This window comes from Limulus polyphemus, unplaced genomic scaffold (genome assembly GCF_000517525.1).
Source record: "Limulus polyphemus unplaced genomic scaffold, Limulus_polyphemus-2.1.2 Scaffold4838, whole genome shotgun sequence".
NCBI lineage: Eukaryota > Metazoa > Arthropoda > Merostomata > Xiphosura > Limulidae > Limulus > Limulus polyphemus.
Window position 1 is genome coordinate 15,281 of NW_013670448.1, and position 21,075 is coordinate 36,355.

The 21,075-nt window shown below is 33.2% G+C and overlaps 1 protein-coding gene across 3 annotated transcripts in view; it reads right to left on the reverse strand.

Annotated features, from left to right (window-relative positions):
- Nucleotides 1–2,271: 2,271 nt before the first annotated feature.
- LOC106471761 (GRAM domain-containing protein 4-like) overlaps nt 2,272–21,075 on the reverse strand; it is a 56,942-nt gene continuing 38,138 nt past the window's right edge. For all 3 annotated transcript variants that reach the window (XM_022400372.1, XM_022400370.1, XM_022400371.1), the window contains exons 14-19: nt 19,868–20,022; nt 19,473–19,575; nt 18,058–18,148; nt 16,324–16,405; nt 14,986–15,054; nt 2,272–9,266 (exon numbers count right to left, since the gene is read on the reverse strand). In XM_022400372.1, coding sequence (XP_022256080.1) covers nt 9,120–9,266; nt 14,986–15,054; nt 16,324–16,405; nt 18,058–18,148; nt 19,473–19,575; nt 19,868–20,022 — 647 coding nt within the window. In that variant the 3' untranslated portion in view covers nt 2,272–9,119. The remainder of the gene's footprint in view (nt 9,267–14,985; nt 15,055–16,323; nt 16,406–18,057; nt 18,149–19,472; nt 19,576–19,867; nt 20,023–21,075) is intronic.

Genomic DNA, 21,075 nt, shown 5'->3' on the forward strand with positions numbered 1-21,075 from the left:
AGGTTTTCTTGCCACTGCTGTTGTCTCTCTTCTTGTTTCTTTTCTTTTTCCTCCAACAACTGCTGTAATTTCTCTTCTTGTTTCTTTTCTTTTTCCTCCAACAACTGCTGAATTTTCTCTTCTTGTTTCTTTTCTCGTTCTTCTTGTTTCTTTTCTTTTTCCTCCAACAACTCCTGTAATCTCTCTTCTTGTTTTTTTCTCGTTCTTCTTGTCTCTTTTATTTTTCCTCCAACAACTGCTGTAATTTCTCTTCTTGTTTCTTTTCTTTTTCCTCCAACAACTCCTGTAATCTTAGGGATTGGGCGTAACATTATAACGCCCCCGTGGGTAAACGAGCGAGTGTGTTCGGCGACTGGTTTTGATTCCGCGAACCGCAGCTTATGAGTCGATCATCTTAATCACCAAGTCATGTTTGGAAGATAGGAATGAAATAACCTTCTGACAATATTGAAAACAATATATGTTCTTGAAAGCAAGGACAAGGATAACGAAGATACTTTGGTTTTGAAAGAAAACTAGGATAATATTTTACCAGCGTTAAAAAAGAAAAGTAGCGAAAGATCAGATATAGAAGAAATTGAATCAATCGGATAAGTATATGTGGAATAAATTAGAAGTAATTCCAGAGGAAGTTTCACATAAAAAAAGGAAGGGAAAATATAATGTTTGACACAAATATTTGACATTTAAGAGAATAGTTAGTAGGCTTCGAAAAATGATTTATGAATTAGAAAATTGGAGTAAAAAATAGGAATTAAGGAGGGTGGAAAAGAAACCAGTCAAAAGTCAGAAGATGAATGGAAAGGAAAGCAGTCAAGAGTCAGAAGAAAAGGTGAGAGGAAGATGGAGAGCAAACCCTGTTGTTTAACAATGGTAGTTAAGCATGTACAATTACAGTTATAGAACTTAAACAATACTGGTGTTTAACAATCATAGTTAGGCATCATGGTTGTATATTCAACAACAGTGACGTTTAACTATGCTAATAAGGAATGTTCAACTATTTACACTGTTTTAGATATTCAACAACAGTGACGTTAAAACCATGCTAATAAGGAATGTTCAACTATTTACACTGTTTTAGATATTCAACAACAGTGACGTTTAACCATGCTAATAAGAAATGTTCATTACCGTTATATACTGAAGGTTATGTCATGTTAAGTTAGTGCTACAGATTTAAAAACTTTTGTTTGTTATTAAGGAATGAAGCTTCACAATGGGATATCCAAGCTCTGCCTAACATAGGTGTCAAAACCCAAATTTTAGCAATGTAAGCTGTGAGACTTACTGCTAAGCCATTGGGAACCAGAATTTAAAAAAAAAAGGAAGAGAGAGAAAAAAACTGATGTTAAACCATGATAGCTAGGCATGTACAATTACTGGTTTATTTAATTTTACTTAACTGTTATATAATGCTACATTTGGATATAGTTTATTCAATAGAATTACAGCGTTGACTAAGTTAAGTTTTCTTGAATGGCCTAAGGAAATTTAAACAGAAAAAAATAATTAGTCTATTCCCTAAATATTTTAAGTAATCTGCATAACATTTCTTTATTTAATTGTTTCACTGATGTGAAATATGAATGGAAACTTAAGAATTAGTTTTTAAAACAGCTTAAAAATTAAGAATTTCTTCTTGTTTTTAAAATCTAAGTAAATAAATCTTGATTAGTTTTTTAGATCATTTTTATGCACAAAATAGAACATCAACTTCTTCAGATTACAAGGCATGTAAAAATTGTAGAACTTGTAACTACAATACTTTCACCTTTTAATTCATGGTGACATCTTACCACAGAATTAGTCCGTAATAAACCGTCTCCTAAGGATTAAATGGCATCGAATATTTTAATGATACTACAGTTGTACACAAACAACTGACAATTATAGTGCATATAAAAAGTATCTTTTGCATTAGAATTCAGGGTAATATCAATTAAATGAACACAACCACAGAAATGCCAATTTTACCTTTTAGCAAAAAGGCTTAATGGGTGGGTATACATTTTTTAAATTGCATATGTTTCTGGATAATTGCTGACCTGAAAACAAGCACAAATCAACCGCAGACACATTTTCCCACATTTTGGTAACAAAAAGATGATTTAACTGGATTGGGGGAATAGATTACCTCAAAATTTCAGGCTTTTGTGCAAGGGGTTATCTTGTGCTTGCTAAGGACAGCTCTGTTTGTCCCTACTCCTTATAGTGTGGCATTTCTAAACCAGGTTCTCTGTGAAAATGTATTTTAATAAATACACTAAATGATCCAAGAAGGTTCGTTTTATTACCACATTGCATAACTCGAGTAAAATTTCACAATACAAAATTCACTGCTTATTACAAAATACCAGTAAGCATATTATCTACTACAATAGTTACCACTTAATAGTTGAAACACGAAACTTTTTTGAAATGTGTAATTTGTTACAACTAAACAATAACATAACTTGAAGGACAACATATACTTCAATAATTTCATAAGTAACTTCAAGTAGACAACAGGAATTTCATAATATTTGGAATACAAAAATTGTGACTTACAGCATCTTTCCTTCTTGTGCTTATTTCCATAGCTACTTGGACTCTTTAGAATGTACATACTCACCAAAACGTCATAAAAATCAAAGCTGTCATGACAAAACTGTGCAGCCACAGGCAACAACCATAATACTGAGTACTGCAACCACTCACTTATCCAAACCATGTTATACAAAATCAAAGCCCAAAATAGATGAAATCTAATATCAATTTTTATAAGTGAAGTTAAAAATTTGTCACTTTTGTCAGATGAGATTTATAGAGAAAAAACATTAAGGTTATAAAAGTTTAAGATGAAAATGTTCAAAAAATACAATCTCTCAAAAACATGCCTCACACGAAGTAGCAGTTAACTTGCTCTTACTTCAAAACTTATATCAAACTTGCTATACGTTTACTTCAACCTTCACAAGAAACAAGTAACTTGAACTGAAATTTAAAAAAAAATTATAAGTATAGTTTTTTCTACGAAAACATTACTACTTTTGAAGTAAACTTCAATATAATTATATTACAACAAAATAATCTGTTTTTACATTCTGGAGTGTTTCTCCACAGCTACTCACACACTGAGAGAATGTATCAATCAGTTCAACAGCTTCAAAGTTTTACAGTTACTGTGTAGAGTTACCATTATAAGGTGGTTGATGCTGTTTATCAATTCTACACAATTTTTGAAAAACAGAAAATATATAGGACTAGGATGAAGAAGAAAAATCAATCACAAAATATATATATACATATATAAACCATCCATTTCACTTCTACAATACAATGTACAAATAAATCATTTCTTTCTTCTTATAAGTTTTTGTAATACTATGCTCATTTCTTACAAATGTCCACCAAGCTTCTGTGCCTATCATATTACATCATCAATTTAACAAGTTAAAATCATAGTAAGCACTTTATGTGCAAAGTTCTGAAATCCAACAATTAATAGTTTCTGGAATATAACAAATCAACAAAAACTTTCTTAACACAATAATGTGAAATGGATGTTAATGGAAAAGCTAAATTTACACTGGGGTATATTTTCAAGTTTCCTAAAACATCACCTTCAATCAGATACTGCAGATTGCAGTCATTACATATGCTTCATTTGTTTTTTTGTTTTTTTCAGACTTACCTATTCAAGATTTTAGATAAAAATTCTACAATACAAGAACTTTGCTTTAGATGAAAATCTCTGAAAATTATCCTCATGTACAGCTAAATGATCACACGTCTCAAAGAACCATAAAAAAACACCAGAATTGTTCACGAAATATATTCTGTTTGACACAAAACAAATTATACTGTACTTTTGCTGTCTTACAGCCACTTCTTGATCAAACCACCACTGCTATTGGCCTTAATACAAATTACAAAAAAATTACAAATCAACAAATACATAATCACATTCTGTCATTCTTCAGAAGTTTGACTCTAGACAATTTTACATTTCTAAACAGAATATTTAGATAATACAAAAATTCATCATGCATGAATAATTCCATGATCTGTTTCAAGTACCCTCCACAAAACTCAACTGAATTATATACTGTACTAATAATATATTTTGTTGCATGTAAAAAACAAAATTCATTTCCTACACCTTTCATACTGTGTACTAAAGTAGATAAGTGTCTTTAGTAATAAATGTCAAGTCCTTTATTAATATTTTACATTTCTTTAAAAACGTTTCTAACATTTTTCACTCCTTATTAGCAAAGATTTATCTTTTACACTATCTTTGATCTCTACTGCTTATCAAAGTTACAATTTAACCACTCACTCAGAATACAAGTATTGTATTGACTCTCTTACACGGTAAATGTTACAGAGAACGTAGCTTTGTCGTATTGTATTGATCTCTTACTTAGTATATGTTACAGAGAACATAGCTTTGTCGTATTGTATTGACTCTCTTACTTAGTATATGTTACAGAGAACGTAGCTTTGTGGTATTGTATTGACTCTTACTTGGTATATGTTACAGGGAACGTAGCTTTGTCATATTGTATTGACTCTTACTTGGTATATGTTACAGGGAATGTAGCTTTGTGGTATTGTATATGTTACAGAGAACGTAGCTTTGTCGTATTGTATTGACTCTCTTACTTGGTATATGTTACAGAGAACGTAGCTTTGTGGTATTGTATTAACTCTTACTTGGTATATGTTACAGGGAACGTAGCTTTGTCATATTGTATTGACTCTTACTTGGTATATGTTACAGGGCATGTAGCTTTGTGGTATTGTATTGACTCTTACATGGTAAATGTTACAGGAAACGTAGCTTTGTGGTATTGTATTGACTCTTACTTGGTATATGTTACAGAGAATGTAGCTTTGTGGTATTGTATTGACTCTTGGTATATGTTACAGATAACGTAGCTTTGTGGTATTGTATTGACTCTCTTACTTGGTATATGTTACAGGGAACGTAGCTTTGTGGTATTGTATTGACTCTTACTTGGTATATGTTACAGAGAACGTAGCTTTGTGGTATTGTATTGACTCTCTTACTTGGTATATGTTACAGGGAACGTAGCTTTGTGGTATTGTATTGACTCTCTTACTTGGTATATGTTACAGGGAACATAGCTTTGTAGTATTGTATTGACTCTCTTACTTGGTGTATGTTACACAGAACTTAGCTTTGTAGTATTGTATTGACTCTTACTTGGTATATGTTACAGGAAACGTAGCTTTGTCGTATTGTATTGACTCTTACTTGGTATATGTTACAGGGAACGTAGCTTTGTCGTATTGTATTGACTCTTACTTGGTATATGTTACAGGGAACGTAGCTTTTTCGTATTGTATTGACTCTTACATGGTAAATGTTACAGAGAACGTAGCTTTGTCGTATTGTATTGACTCTCTTACTTAGTATATGTTACAGAGAACATAGCTTTGTGGTATTGTATTGACTCTTACTTGGTATATGTTACAGAGAACGTAACTTTGTGGTATTGTATATGTTACACATAACTTAGCTTTGTGACTGGCAGGATGTGAGCAAACCTAGGCATTCTTCTCCAAATTGATATTTTCAGTTTATTCTATGTCAGTGAGTGTCAACTATCTTCTAATATTCTATATGTATCTGTCAGTTTGTCAGGTGTCTTTATAAGCACATGCGAAAAACTGGATGAACCAATTTAAATGAAATTTGGTAAAGGAGCCCAGACGGACTCTGGAAATATAGAGTTTAAACGGATAAACAATCGCACAAACAGTTCAACTTTTACCACACAAAGTGACATGAGACTAAAACAACAATCAAAGCTGTGGGTAGCTTATCTGATCATCTTTCCTGCATGAGGAAAGATGCACACACATTTCATCCCCATATAGCTACAATAATGAATGTCATACAAGGTACAGATACATCTGCTAGTTGTTATTTTTATGGGGTGTTACAAAAGTTTACTAACAATTAGATGATTCAAAAATTGATAGGTTATGCCCCCCCCCCCCAAATAAGTTTTGAATGATCCCACATTCATGCACAAATGAGTGAAAGTGCAGTTAGTGTTTGCTTAAACATTCCATACACATTTCTTTACACTCTCATGGAGCCTCTTGTGGGAAGTGGGCACCGAGAAAATATTTTCAGCCTCCCTGCCCTCTCAGGAGGCCAGGTTGTTGGTATGTGAAAATTATCACAGAGATCATTTAACTCTTTAAACCCAAGTGGACACTACAAGAATCTTGTCGAAAATTCCAATTTACCCATTAGACGGTGAAAGCATCCAATAATATTTATGTCTCTTTGGCTGAAAACTAATCCAAACCATGTTATTACCCACAAAATTAAGGAAATCGAATTTTTATAAGGTATGGTGATAATTATTATGAAATCATGAAAATAATTCTGGCAATATGCACAAAAAATTACAGATGTAAAGAGTTAAGGTCTTGCCCTTCAAAACTAATCTGCACGATACTGTATCATATGATTGCTACCATTTCACAATATTGTTGGGATGTTTATTTCACGTGTATTTATGTTATTGTTGTGCAGCAATACTGATAATTTTTGGTTTAAATTGTTTTATCTGTTATTGTATATACACCTTTGCCACTGACATTTTAAGCATATGATACAAGTTGATAAACTTTATGAAGGACATTACATTGTACAACCTCAAAGATACTGTCACAGAGTAGGCCAACACGATCTAGTTCAATACCTCTAACACTTACTTTAACTCTTCATTTCCAAAGTATTTGCATGTAAAAAGACTTCTGAATCCTGTGTACAATTCCTTCAAAACCTGTACATACATCTAATAGTTAAGCTGTTTAAACCAATCAGTAATTAATGAAACAAGAACTCGTAATGTTGAAATCTTTAGGATTATTCAAAGTTCTACAAAAACTATCAAATTTGCAGATATACTTTCCAAATATGTATATATATATAATCCTGAACCCAACCTGCAATCATCAATTGACTATATTTAGAACACTTTTTTTTAACTCAAGACAAGGCACTCATTGAACCCTCACTGATAGAAATATTTTACTGCAATTTAAAAAAAAGTTAAATATTTTGGTTCAGCAGTTAATTGTCGTAATAACATTTAATCAGCATTTGATACTGTTGAAAACCACTTTATTGAATTATTATACAGTTTCTTTCATAATCATATCATTCAAAAAAAAATGTGAGCATGAAATACTGTTATTAAGAAAAAGAAAATACAAAAACTCACTTAAACAACCATAAGCATTACAAAATAAGAATCAGTATTATGACACATACACTTTATTACATAGCAGACACTTAACTTGGAGTTAGGATAATACTAGTAAGGCTTGAACCTATAGTTAGGATAATACTAATAAGGCTTGAATCTGTAGTTACAATAATACTATTAAGGCTTGAATGTATAGTTAGGATAACAGTAGTAAGGCTTGAACCTATAGTTAGGATAATACTAGTAAGGCTTGAATCTGTTAATGACTGTAAAATGATATGATTCTGCCTAGTGAGAATCATGGTATGAGGGTCTAGTTTCAGTCAATCAGATGGATCCACTGTGAGCAACCACCATATTGGCAATAAATCTTCAAACCAAGAAGAGATACTAACATTGGAAAGCAAAACTATCTAACCTCATTGCCCTAACTTGTGGTTAAGAAAATTCTAAAGTGACGTTTTTCTTATAATCATAATCTAACTATAATTATCTTGACGTTATGATCTGGATGATAAATCAGTCACCACTTTTATTTGGGAGACCAGTTAACAAACAACTTCCAAGAATGTGTGTAGGTGTCAGAAAAGTGGATAAACCCAACAATCTATGCTGTTTTACATTTCCATACATCAAACATTTCATATAGATATGTTGTTGTTGTTTTTTCTACTAAAAACTACAAGAATTTAATTTCCAGCTATTCTAATGACATCAGTCTCTATCCTGCCATTGTTTAGTAACTGTAGTCTGTATAGCAAAATGAGCTGGTATTAAAAAATAATGAAATACTCTTATCAACAATATATATATATATATTTGCTTTCATAGCTGATCAATTAAAAATGTAAATAAGATCATAAACCTTAAACCTCAATGACTGATCAGGATTTCCTGAGGCTTTGCTCTAACTTTCCTTTTAGCTTGTATATAAAATATACCTCTAAAGTTTTGATGAGATTTAGTATCATTTGGCTCAAAATTCTGAACACTTATATTTATATGTATATATTTCTGTTATATCATAGGCCTAACAATATACAGGCATTTATTTTTTGAATTTTCTAGTTTTTATACAAAACTATAAATTAATTTTAAATATAAAGGTTCGTGTTTTATCTTCTATCTACTTCCAGCAATTTATCATAAAACAGTGAAAAAGGTGAGTCTGTACACAGTGTCAGGGTGCTTGTTTTGTTTCTTAACTAAACCCTACAACAGCAATGGATTTTATTAATCTAACTGCTTAATTTTTTCATCCTCCAACTATAAATAATAAAGGTAGTTATATTTCTAATTTCTTCTGGGTAATAGAAACATTTCCACATGATTAAATGAAGAATAAGATATCTTATTAAATTTTTAATTTTTCAAAAAGAATGACAGTCTGTGAATTTTTAAATGAGTATAAACTTTTCTAAGTTTTCTAATGATATCATTTAGTTGTCAAAGTACCAAGCAGTTGCTCTCTCTCTCTGTTTTTTTATCAAACTAAAGGCAACTGATACATTCATCAATACCATACAAAGACACCTGGTGGGTTTGAAACTTTTAAATTTGTTTTATCTTCTTTGATATGTTTAAAGATTAATCCTTAAATCTTATGGAAAAGCTGCCACATATGAAGCTTATGTTCATTTAACTTTCTGACCTTTAACAACAAGAACACACATTTTTTTGATCATTTAAATATTGAACACTTGAATATAATACCTGCTGATTGATATCCTTAGAATGAGATGATATCTCGCAGTCTTTTTTCACAACTTTGGTCCACACACCTTTTCATGTGTAACGGTGGCATGAGGAATACTTATATACAAATAACTTCAACTTGGTATCTACTGAAGATGTACAGGCTTCTGTTGAATTAAACAATCATATGGATTGTTTTTTTGAATTATTGTCATCATTATGACATTCAGTTGGTTGGAGGGCCCAAGGCAAGCTAACCCGGCGACCTGCTTCCAAAATACTGTCATAGGTTTCATCTCGATTCAGAATAGCACCAAAGATGTAAGTTTGCTGAAAAGAAAGCAGGAAATATAAAACCTTTAGGCTCTTGATAAGATCATCAACTGCTGGTTCTTCATATGGAATGACTTTGAAATAACACATGAAAATCAGAGATACACAAAACATGTAAAAACTGAAAGTTTACATTTTCCTATAACACTTACCTCATCTCACACTTTAGCTTTATCCCGACAAAAGGTCCTCTTCTTTGCCTGTCTAAGCATCGGTATGAATTCTACCTCGCTTGCTCCAGTCTTTATACCTCACTATATCGCCATAGCAATTATAATCTTGTGACTCTTTCAACCTACATAAATGCATTCTCTACACCAATTATTCTTTCTTATTCACTTTTTTGAGACTGTCAGGTTTATCAGATCCAAACATTGGATATCTTGGGGAGGAAGGGTGGGATACTACGAAAGGAGGTAAGTATTATCGGAAATGCATTTTTGATATAGGAAAATGTATACCTCTGAAACACACCTCCGCTCCCACTTTAGCTAGAATCCCACATTGACTAGGTGGAGGGGCTGGTGAGGGCAAGATCCACACAGAAAGTATCTGCATAAAAAACAGGTGTGCAAAATTGAGACATAATAAAGCAAACTAGTGGGGGTCCACACAACTTCTGGAACATGAATGCTCTTCACCCAGATAAAAAGTGAAATCTAAATGTAGGCAGTAAAGGCTAACTGGCTACAGAGTCAACACTGTTCATTATCACGAGATTTGTGCAGACCCAAACCACACGTACAGAATTCCATGTCTCATTGTTGGAATTACAGGGCTGTGGACACAAACCTAGATCCAAGGTATAATGGCTAAGGCATGGGGACCGCAATATGATATAGCTGTATAATAGAAATATGATATGAAGGGAACCTAACCTGAAAGTTACATAATGTTGCCTGTTGAGCCACCGGAATTACAAAGAGAAGGCAAGCAACACCCAACTGGACAAGACTTCCATCCAACTTGAAGAAGCACAGGATGTAACACACCATACTTGGAATTATGGAGCCAATTCATGCCTTACTCATCCTGAAGAAACAGAAATCATCTGGCCTGGGATTATGAACCGAAATCCTATCTCCTCAACTTGGGAGGCAAGATAACACCTCCTGCTCCCAAGGATTACAAGATGGATGTGGAACAAACAAAGTTCAAACAATGGCTCATGGACATGATTCTCCGTGTGTGGAATTACGAAAGGTCGAAGATCCTCTTCCATAACCATGGAAAGTAAGAAAATGAACAAAAGAGAGACACACTCACACAATTGAATAGCAAAGAGTCATCAATAAACCAGAATTATGAGGAGGCTGGACCGGTTCTCCACCCAACATCTGGAAAAACTATCCAGGTTAGGGGGGGGGGGGAGTCCAGCTTTGCTCTCTTCTCTTTGAGTAGAATAAAGAATACAAACATCACTCAGAAGGAATAGATTTCTGTCCACACTCCAGCAACTGGAAACTGAGAGTGGTAAGGATTCCCTTGCTCCACTAGAAGAGAGAGAGCGGACTCATGTTGGGGAGTCATGAGGATTTGCTTTGGTTTGTTTCGAATTTTGCACAAAGCTACACGAGGGCTATCTGTGCTACCCATCCCTAATATAGCAGCGAAAGACTAGAGGAAAGACAGTTCGTCATCACCACCCACCACCAACTAATGGGCTACTCTTTTACCCATGAATAGTGGGACTGACCATCACATTATAATGCTCTCACAGCTGAAAGGGCAAGCATGTTTGGTGGGATGGAAACTCAAATCTGCAACCCTCAGACTGCGAGTCAAGCACTCTAACCACCTGGCCATGCCAGGCCGAGCACTGAGGAACAATGCTCCAAAGACAGAGCAATAGGTGAACCATATTCTCTATTTTAAAAAGCAAAGCAACCCCGATTTGTTCAATGCAGGGGTTAGCAGGGATGGGCAAAATTCATTTATGCTTTACTCATGATAGTCCATGAGTGTCAGTCCAGTATTGTAATATTATATTTGACATAGAACAACTGTTCACCACCCAGAAAGCTCCAAGATGGTCTTATGGACCACCCCATTTTAACAGAGCTCATTGCTACCACGAATTTAGTTATTAGTTTAATGGTAGCTAGTACAAATTTGTAAAAGCACACCTGACCAGGAAACACTCTTCACTGAGTGGGATACAAATGAGAATGACAAGAAGATCCCTGAAAAGGAATAGAATAACACAAAATAAATTAAATTACTCACCTCTGTCACAATTGAACCGAGGCACGTAGAATAGCCACAGTGGATAGCCAAAACCCATCCAAAGAGGATACTGCTAAATCATGTATACAGTGTAATATAAAGGTGTTAGTTGTGGTCCACATACCAGCCTGTACAATTTCTTTCAGCAGGTGATGAAACTGAGCTGTCAGGGACATTGATATACATCAAACTGAAACCCGAAGAAGTCTCTGCTCCTCCAATGAAAGACCAAAGTAAGCTATCCAAACCAACTGATGAATAAAACATGTTAAAGTGATAGGGGATAACTTGCATGATACCAAAGGATCCCAATGTATAAATAACGGGCGATGTGAGCCCTATAATGCTTCAGTGCATGCCACATAACTTCAGAGAGCCCAAAAAGGGCATAAAAGATGATCCAGATGTGAACAGTTTTATAAATGGGAAATAGAGGGAAGATGAATTGGAGAGAAAGACTCATCTCCTTCCCTAGCTGATGCAGTTTTAGGTAGAAAGGACCTGTCAGGATACAACAGAATGTAGTTGGCAAACACATCTGAAAGTTGATGCTCACTAACCATTAACAAAAGAATATATGTTTTAAGTGAAACGTAATATAGTGAACATGATACCAACAGTTCAAAGGCTGGATGTGATAATGCATAGGGAACCACTGTGATGTCCCAATTAGGAACTTGGAAAGGGCAACAAGGACAGTTAACCTAAAATGATTTCAAAAGTAATGACAAAACTAGGGACTCACAAGCTTTTCTTCTATTAGAAGAATGAAAAGTAGCTGATAAGGCAACAGACAAAGGCACCAAACCTTTGTCAAACAACCATGTCAGAAATGGAGACACAGTGGGAAGCAAAGGGTTAAACCCCTGTCTGAGAGACCATTTATGATAAATAAATAATTTCCTCTGATAACCTTCCAAAGAAAAATGCCAAAAGGAATGTGTTAATAAGGATGCCACTTGAGATGTTAATCCCTGATGTCATGCGATGGACCGCATAAAAGCCAGGTGTGAAGTCAAAGAACGCTGAATGCTGGATGAAAAATGTCCGATAGAGGCTGATGCAAGAAACATGGCCGTGGAGGAAGGGGAAGAGGTTGACACTCCTGAAGATACTAAATGAGTGGAAATCAGGCTGACCCAGCCAATATGGTGCCACCAGAACTCAACAGGACATGGAACAAATCAGTGCCAGAATTTTGGAAAGCACACAAATCAGAGGGAATGCATAAAGATGAATACCCATCCAATCCTGGCTGAGAGCATCTACTCCAAAACCCAAGTGGTGAGGAAGGGTGGGAGCTGAGCATTCCAGTGTGTAGTTAAAGCACTGATCTGTGGTGTCCTTAGACAAAAGGAGATCCAACAAAAAACTCAAGGATGAAGCATCCATTCCATAGGAAGAGCTCTGGTGGGATGAGATAACTGGTTGACCACTAGATTCATTATGCCTGGAACATGACAAGCAAGGAGAACAATGTGGTGTTTATGTGCCCAAAGGACAAGATCCACTGTTCAAAAAACACAGAGATCTGGAGTACCTTGAAATTAGGAGATTACTGTAAAATCTTTCAAATGAAGCATTATCGCCTTCCCTTGCAACAATTCAAGGCCCTGATTCATTGCTTGTTGAACTACTTAAAGTTCTAAGAGATTGATGTGGAGAGAAGCTTCCTCTACTGTCCAAAGTCCCTTGAATTCCTTATTTTCTATAAAAGCAACCCAGCCCTAAAGACATGCATCTGTGAACAGATGTATCTTTGGCCATGGAGGTACTAGAGGGACCTTACTGCTGTGTTGTCCCTGTTCAACCACCAGCTGAGATCCAGCAAACTGGAATTCAACAGTCTCACTGGACAATCCAGCACATTTATGCAAATGTTCCACTGGTTCTGTACGGACCAGTAAAGGGCCCTCATGTGGGCCCAGACTAAAGGAACGAATGATTTCAAGGAAACCCACATTCCCAAATAAGATAGAACTGTGCATGCTGGTGGAGAAGGAGACAACTATATTTGAAGAACTGCCAGCTCCATGGCCTGAAGGCGTAGAGCAGAAGGTTGGGCCTGGCTTAGTCTGGATTTGAAAAACACCCCTAAATGTATGAAGTACTGTGTGGGAGTAAGAAACAGACTTCTCTTTTTGATAAGAAACCAAGATCTCGCAGCTTCAAATAACAGAGTTTCAGTGTGCAGTTCTGTCAAATCGAAGGAAGGAGCGAAAAGAAGCCAGTCGTCCAAGTAATGGTGAGTGTGAATGTCAAGGAAGTGAAAATGACATAAAAAACTCTGACTATCTGGCAAAAAAATGTATGCAGAAGTCACGAGGTCGAATAGTAGAGCATGAAACTGAAAAACGTGGTTTTTGTGCACAAAACAGAGATAATACCTATGTAACTTTAGACTAGTGAGATAGTAGAGGAAGGGCATCAGGGAACTCCATGTCTGAGATTTGAACGTAAGTATTCATATTAGAAAAGTCTCCAGCAAAAAAAATTATCGTAAAATCAAGAAAATAAACAATGAACTCAAGCCCCATGAAAAAGATTGAAAATATATATAATTCACAAGAAAACATTGCAAATGTAGTAATAGCACTGAAGAGAAATCTGCAGTACGTAATATAATTTTCATAATTTTGCTGTAGAGAAAAAATGAATAAGAAAGAATAATGGGGAGCTTTTATATACAGATCAGATATACAGGGTGCATTGACGTAGGTTGAAAAAGTCACAAGTCGCTAGGGGTGATATAATGGGGTATAAAGACTGAAACAAGCGAGGTAGAATTCATACCATTGCTTGCAAAGAAGAAAACCTTTTGTCGGGATAAACCTAAAGTGGGAGCGGAGGTAAGTATGTTTTCAAAATGACAAATTGCAAGAGGAACTACATCAAGTAATCCTGAAGTAATAAAATATTAACAAAATAAGAAGTACTCACAGCACCTTTCAAAATTCGACTTCAAATAGAATTAAAGCTGCTCTGATGGAAATAGTTATTGTATTATTAGTGATCAACTGCAGAACAAAATCTCATTACTTCAATATTACTGGCCCCTATTTAATTCAGAATCAATATTTTATCCATCAATGGAATCAACTGTTAACGAAACATGTTCAGAAAGAATGTATTCTATTATTTTCTCAATTTTTACTTTATGTTTATGTTCCCCCAATTCTTACTTTTAACAATTACTCTCTTTCTCCACAGCCTCAAGATTTTATTTGATAAACTGAACAAGACTTTTCCAAAGAATCTTTTATTTTTTTTAGATGTACCAGCATCTGCTTAACCCATTAACTGCAGATGATATATATTTCTTTAAGCTGATTTTGGTTTAGATATTCTAAGTAAATTTACATAGACCTGGATGAGTCAGATTCTTAAAAAAATGACTTCAAATGACACTCAAATCATCAGGATGTTATCTTGTAATTTCTTTTTTAGCTGGTGTGTTTCAGTTTATTAGGAAGATAAAGACAAAACTTACCTTCTCAGGTTTCTCCATTGTAACTTCTAATGCCATCCCCCCTCCTGGAATCCACGGATAAGGCTTAGCCTACACAGTTTCAATACACAAAACTTTAGAACTTTATATAGAGAGAGTAACTAACCATTCAAGTCACTGGCTGATAATCTAAACAGATCACAAAAGATTCTAGTTCATGCAGAACACTAAAACTTATAACAGTTTTGAAATTATTTTCAGCATTCCAAACATTTTTATACTGTTTCCAGGTTTCCAAGACTGTACAGGTGTGAACGAGAAGTGTATTAAGAGCCTACAAATTTTAACTACAGACAGTTAATCATTTCTGTACATTTTGTTTTAAAAAAAATTAGTACCACAAACATTAAAAAATTAAGTATATAAAGATGTGTTATACACATGCACATTATAAATCAATAGTGTGGTGTTCACTGCATTATTAAGTGAAATCTGTTGTTACATTTACTACACTTATAACCTTACTGATCATATGTTTTACATAAAAAGACTATGTTCACTAGATTTCTATTACCAGTAGAAAGAGTTCAAAACAGTGTTCACTACAAAATCTTCATATTTTATGTTTTCACATTTTGGATTTCTGTAACACTTTCTTGTCCATCAGTGCTGTAGCAGATTAATGTACAGTTTACATGTAGTGCTGTACCAGATTAACATATAAAGTTTACATGTAGTGCTGCATCAGATTAATGTATACAGTTTACATGTAGTACTGTACCAGATTAATGTATAAAGTTTACATGTAGTGCTGTACCAGATTAATGTATAAAGTTTACATGTAGTGCTGTAGCAGATTAATGTACAGTTTACATGTAGTGCTGTATCAGATTAATGTATAAAGTTTACATGTAGTACTGTACCAGATTAATGTATAAAGTTTACATGTAGTACTGTACCAGATTAATGTATAAAGTTTACATGTAGTGCTGTAGCAGATGAACGAATACAGTTTACATGTAGTGCTGTAGTAGATAAATGTATAAAGTTTACATGTAGTGCTGTAGTAGATAAATGTATAAAGTTTACATGTAGTGCTGTTGATATCTATATTATACATAAGGTAAATGTCAGTAAAAACTAAATGACTTGGGAATAGATTACAAGGATTTTTATTTAACTAGTGATGAGTTTGAGTTTATTGGAAGATACACATTTTGGTTCCACTGTGGATATTCCATAAAAAGTACTTGTTCATGCACTTGCATGTCATCTGCACACTTGTAACATACTAAAACAAAGCCAGAGTGTACATTATAATTTACCCAAGAAAAATAGCAGTCAGTAATAATAAAACATGTCTCACTGAAACACACTCACCTTTTCAAACTTCACAATATTTTTGAGTGGTAAAACCAAATTCTTGACATTTGATGTTCTTGACCTCTCAAAGCATAAAAAACTGGAAACATGAGAGAAAGGAGAAAAGCAACATTTTGTATAATAATAAATGCTTCAGATGTAACTCAAAACTTGTTACTACATAACCTGTCACTCCAATAATGATTGCAAAATACATAATTCAAAATGCAAATTAAAGGTTAGTTCATTATATATGCATACAGTTTAAACACAACTGAATACTTAACTCTACTTAGATAATGGATTGATTCAAAGAAAACTTTAAAATACAGACAATGTAAAACACTGTAATAAGAAATGACAAAAGATAGAAACAATAAGAGCAAAAAGAGTATTGCATTTGAATGTACTATGATATCAACTGGACTATCTAAAACAACTGAAAACTAACAACGTTTGAACATGTGGTTTGTACATCTGAACAGTCAAAGACCATCTTACAAGGCAAGATGGAAGGCCAAAGAAAGCAAGAATGGCAAAAGAAGACATGGCTCACCAACATTAAAGAACAGACAAAGCCATCTCTTGCAAACATAATTAACAGCTGCCACAGATGAAATTCTATGGAGAAATATCACCAGCAAAGCATCACATGTGACTCCCATACTACCATCTTGACAGTGACAGCAAAAAGTGACATGACTATATAACATTCCAAAATGGATAAAGCCATCTTTCACAAACCTATTAACAGCTACCAGGGACCAAAGACAATATAAAAACATTACCAGCAAGCCATCCCATTTGCTACCCCTACTATTATCTCCATGGTTAATGAATAGATTAAATGTGATCAATTTTGTATAGCCAAAACATTATTTTCATTAACTGAAGTTTTTCTACTCTTTTACTTGCTACTCTATTATTTTTCAACTAACTCGTTGTTTACATCTATTTATTGAGTTTTGTGTAGAAATATAACAACAGATCATGAAATAGCTTTTGTTTCATTAATATACAAGTATAGGTTATCAAAAAGCAAAGTAACAAAACCTGACATCTTTTGAGCTCATTTGCAACAACAAAAAAAGGCACAGAAAGAGATAAAAGTGATAATTTAGAAGTTAACACAATGCAAATTATCTAACCAATGTAATATCAGTACTTAAAACAGTGGAACCAAGGACAATCTTGTTCAACGGATACTTCCACAATCATTCTCACTATCAAAATCCTGCTGTAACCTCTTCTTTCCCTCCCCTCTTTTATGTTATCTCATATAATGCCCGTTTCAGGTTTCAGCTGTCATAGCTTAAATAATTTTCTATAATTACTGTGCAACTGTTTTTTCTAAATATAATTTCATCTCTAAGTAGGGTATTTAATGCATGAACTTAATATTTTGTAATAAATGTTACTAAAGAAATATACATAAATTGAATTAAATCCTTCAAAAATTAATGATTTTTCATCTGACTGTATGATCATCTTAAATCAAATGTAAGAAAAATGTGTCATTCCCAGATAAATTTTATTCTGCAAGCATGTTATTGAGTGGACAAGACCACAACAAAGTTTTCTGTTGTAATTTATGAAATCTTAAAGGTAAAACAAACATTGGGTCAAGTAAAACAGTGACAATTTAAAAGATTTTATTTTATGCCAACACTATTATCACATTGTGATATTTATTAGCTCACAAAACACAATACTTAAACTAATGAATGAACTTTCTTAAAGCTCCTACTGTACCTGTTTGTTAAATAAAGACGGCCATTCTTAAATGCCGAGGTTAGAGACTTGTCTCTGTTGATCAGTGTACACCTTCGTCCCCCATGCCAAGCTAACAAGATGCAGACAGGTATCTCATTAGCTAGTTCACTACCATAACTTTTCTAGAAAATATCACACACAGATCTAGAGAATTATATTAAATTAAGGTTAATCATTTCATCCACGATATTAATTTAGGAATTTGTTCACATAAGTACTTAAATGTTACTCTTTAAACTAAAATTAATTGTCAAACGTTCCAACTGTAAATAAAGAATCAAGCAAACAGCTGAATACTACAAAGCACTTCTTATAACTGGATGTTTTCTTATGCAACCAAGTCGGTCAAACTCACAAAAATAATTTAACTAAATTATCAAAGGGGTTTAATCCGTGATAAACATTAAAATGCTAAACTAAAAATCGAAGTTATTAATCACAAACACAGGTCAATATGGGATAGAAAGTATATATCGGTTAATAGCACATTAAGTTATTATATAGCTGTTAATAAAAGTTTCTATGTGCAAGAAAATTTTCTTCTAAAATAAGAATAGAAAATAACAGCATAAAAAATCAAAAAAGGTTAAGAAACCCATTTTTAAACTGTCATAAAAAACACCACTAATGTAAAAAATGTCTTCTGAGCCAGGTAATACTGCTCTCTCATCAGCAATGAACAGAATGTGTAACCAAATGTAAATTGTGCACAACAATAGCACATCTATGAGGATTATCTGAAAAATCACTTTTCGTGCCAAAGTTTGCACATTTATTAACAACAATAAAAAAACGACAAAAATGATAGTACAGAGAAAGAAAATTGTAAAACAAAATGTGTGATTGAGGGTTTGAACAAACACTAAAGAACTTTATCAATATTTTACCATACACAAAGGATACAAAACAAAGTTTTATTTTGGTGAAGAAATTACAACAGTTTTATATTAACAATTCCTGTAATAGAGATGTGTGCACACAACATGTGATATTAAGTCTTGACATAAAATTATAAAAACCTGAGCACTCTTTAAAGGTCCACTTTTCTAAAGTGCTTGAACCTACGTGTTATTCTGACATCATGAATGTAATATCAAGTTATATTCCGATAACGACAAAACCACAGTTAAGATGTGCAATGAATAAAAATGAAAAATAACAGTTCTGCTTCAATCCTTTACATAAATAAACAATGTTATGAAATGAAAATTAGATAAACATTTTCTACCATGTTATAAAAGACTGGTGTGCATGATTAAGTTCGAATGCCAATACAAAAGTATGTTGGTTTTAAATAACTTGAAAGGACCTTAATAAATCTGTAAATATCAATAGATATAACTCTTGCCTCAAAGTGCATAAAGTAAAAGTATTATCTGCTTATGAAACCTTACATGGCAATGGAGATTCCGATGCTGGTAGATTAAATAGTTCACAAAATGACTGATTTTCTGTTGTAGCCATGGAAAGTTGACAAGCATTTTGGTTAATTACATTCTGGGTGAAAGAACAACAACACATATTATATAACTCACAAAATGCTTTCATATTATAAACAAACAGGACTTTAGAACATTTACACTGATTCAATTTGTTAGTATGGCCATTAGTCATTTTTCACTTTTTCTTCATAAAGTATTCATGAAATTTTCTAGTCAAAGCATACCGCAAATAAAAAATTTATATTTGAAACTTGGATTACATAATTAAACTAACAATTTACAGAAAAATAATAAAAGTTAAATTTTCTAAGCCATTCTCAACCCATTATTCAAAATGAAGAGCTCACCCTGTCAATTTTTGCTCGACTATGTTTTTTTTCAAGTTCAGCATCAGTGGGTAAAGAATTCCATAATTTCCACGTAGAATCATATTTCTGCTGGACACGTGGAAATCGATAGAAAACATAATCAACTAGAAACATTTTGACACCAAGGTATAAACCTAAGAATAAAACATTAAATATTTTATGAATAACTACAACCATTTTTACACCAAAGTACAAATCTAGAAAAACAAAACAAAATAATTTATTTTATAAATAACTGGAAAAGATTTCACACCAAACTAAGAAAAAATAACAGCAAGGATTATATTTTACAAAAATCAGAAACAAATTTTTACACCAAACATTTTAATTTTTCTAAAAAACAAGAAACAATTTTACAAGCCTAAAATAAAAAATAAGCATTCCCCCAAATGGTTAACTGCTTAAAAATTTCAACTACTTTAGCAACCATAGTTTTATTTTTAGTATTAATGATGCTTATGATGCATCAATAATTTTACCTAATTTTTTGAAGTCCATTTGTAGCCTCCATTTCATGGTATAAATATATGCTACAATACATAAAAACAAAGCAAAATAAATCCAAAAACGTATTTACGCAATATAGTTTCCATCAATTCTCTCTCTCCTTGTTTATCTAAACAGAGTTGTTCCAACTCGGGAATATCTCTAAGCATCAGTATCACATATTTAACTATACTGTCTATACATATGCACTGGTAGATCAATAAGACAGTTTCTTGTCTGGCTTTTTATCTTGGTAAGCAAGCTAATAATTTATTTACAAGTCAAAATATCTGTTAAATTACATCTATATGCTGAAATTTATTGTAAATTTCACTCCAGAGATCTAGGCATTAGGTATCAAATTCAACTTTTCAATATTTTGTATTCAATGAACAATAATACAGTGACTCAATTTTGATTTAATATATCTTGGCTTGCCCATATTAGTCATAAAACTAACCCTCAATCAGTTTAACCCTTTCAAGGCCATGTCATCTTGTTTGTTGACTCGCTTTCAAAATTTTATTGAACTACTATTTCATGAATTTATGTCAATAAGTTTGGTATCAAACTGTAGATTATAATTCAAATTTTAAAATTATACATTACTCAATTTTTTAATTTAAAAGTAAATATAAAAAAACGATTTTTGTGTATCACGTAGTATGTTGAATGCAGCAGTGGTTCATATTAGATGTTTG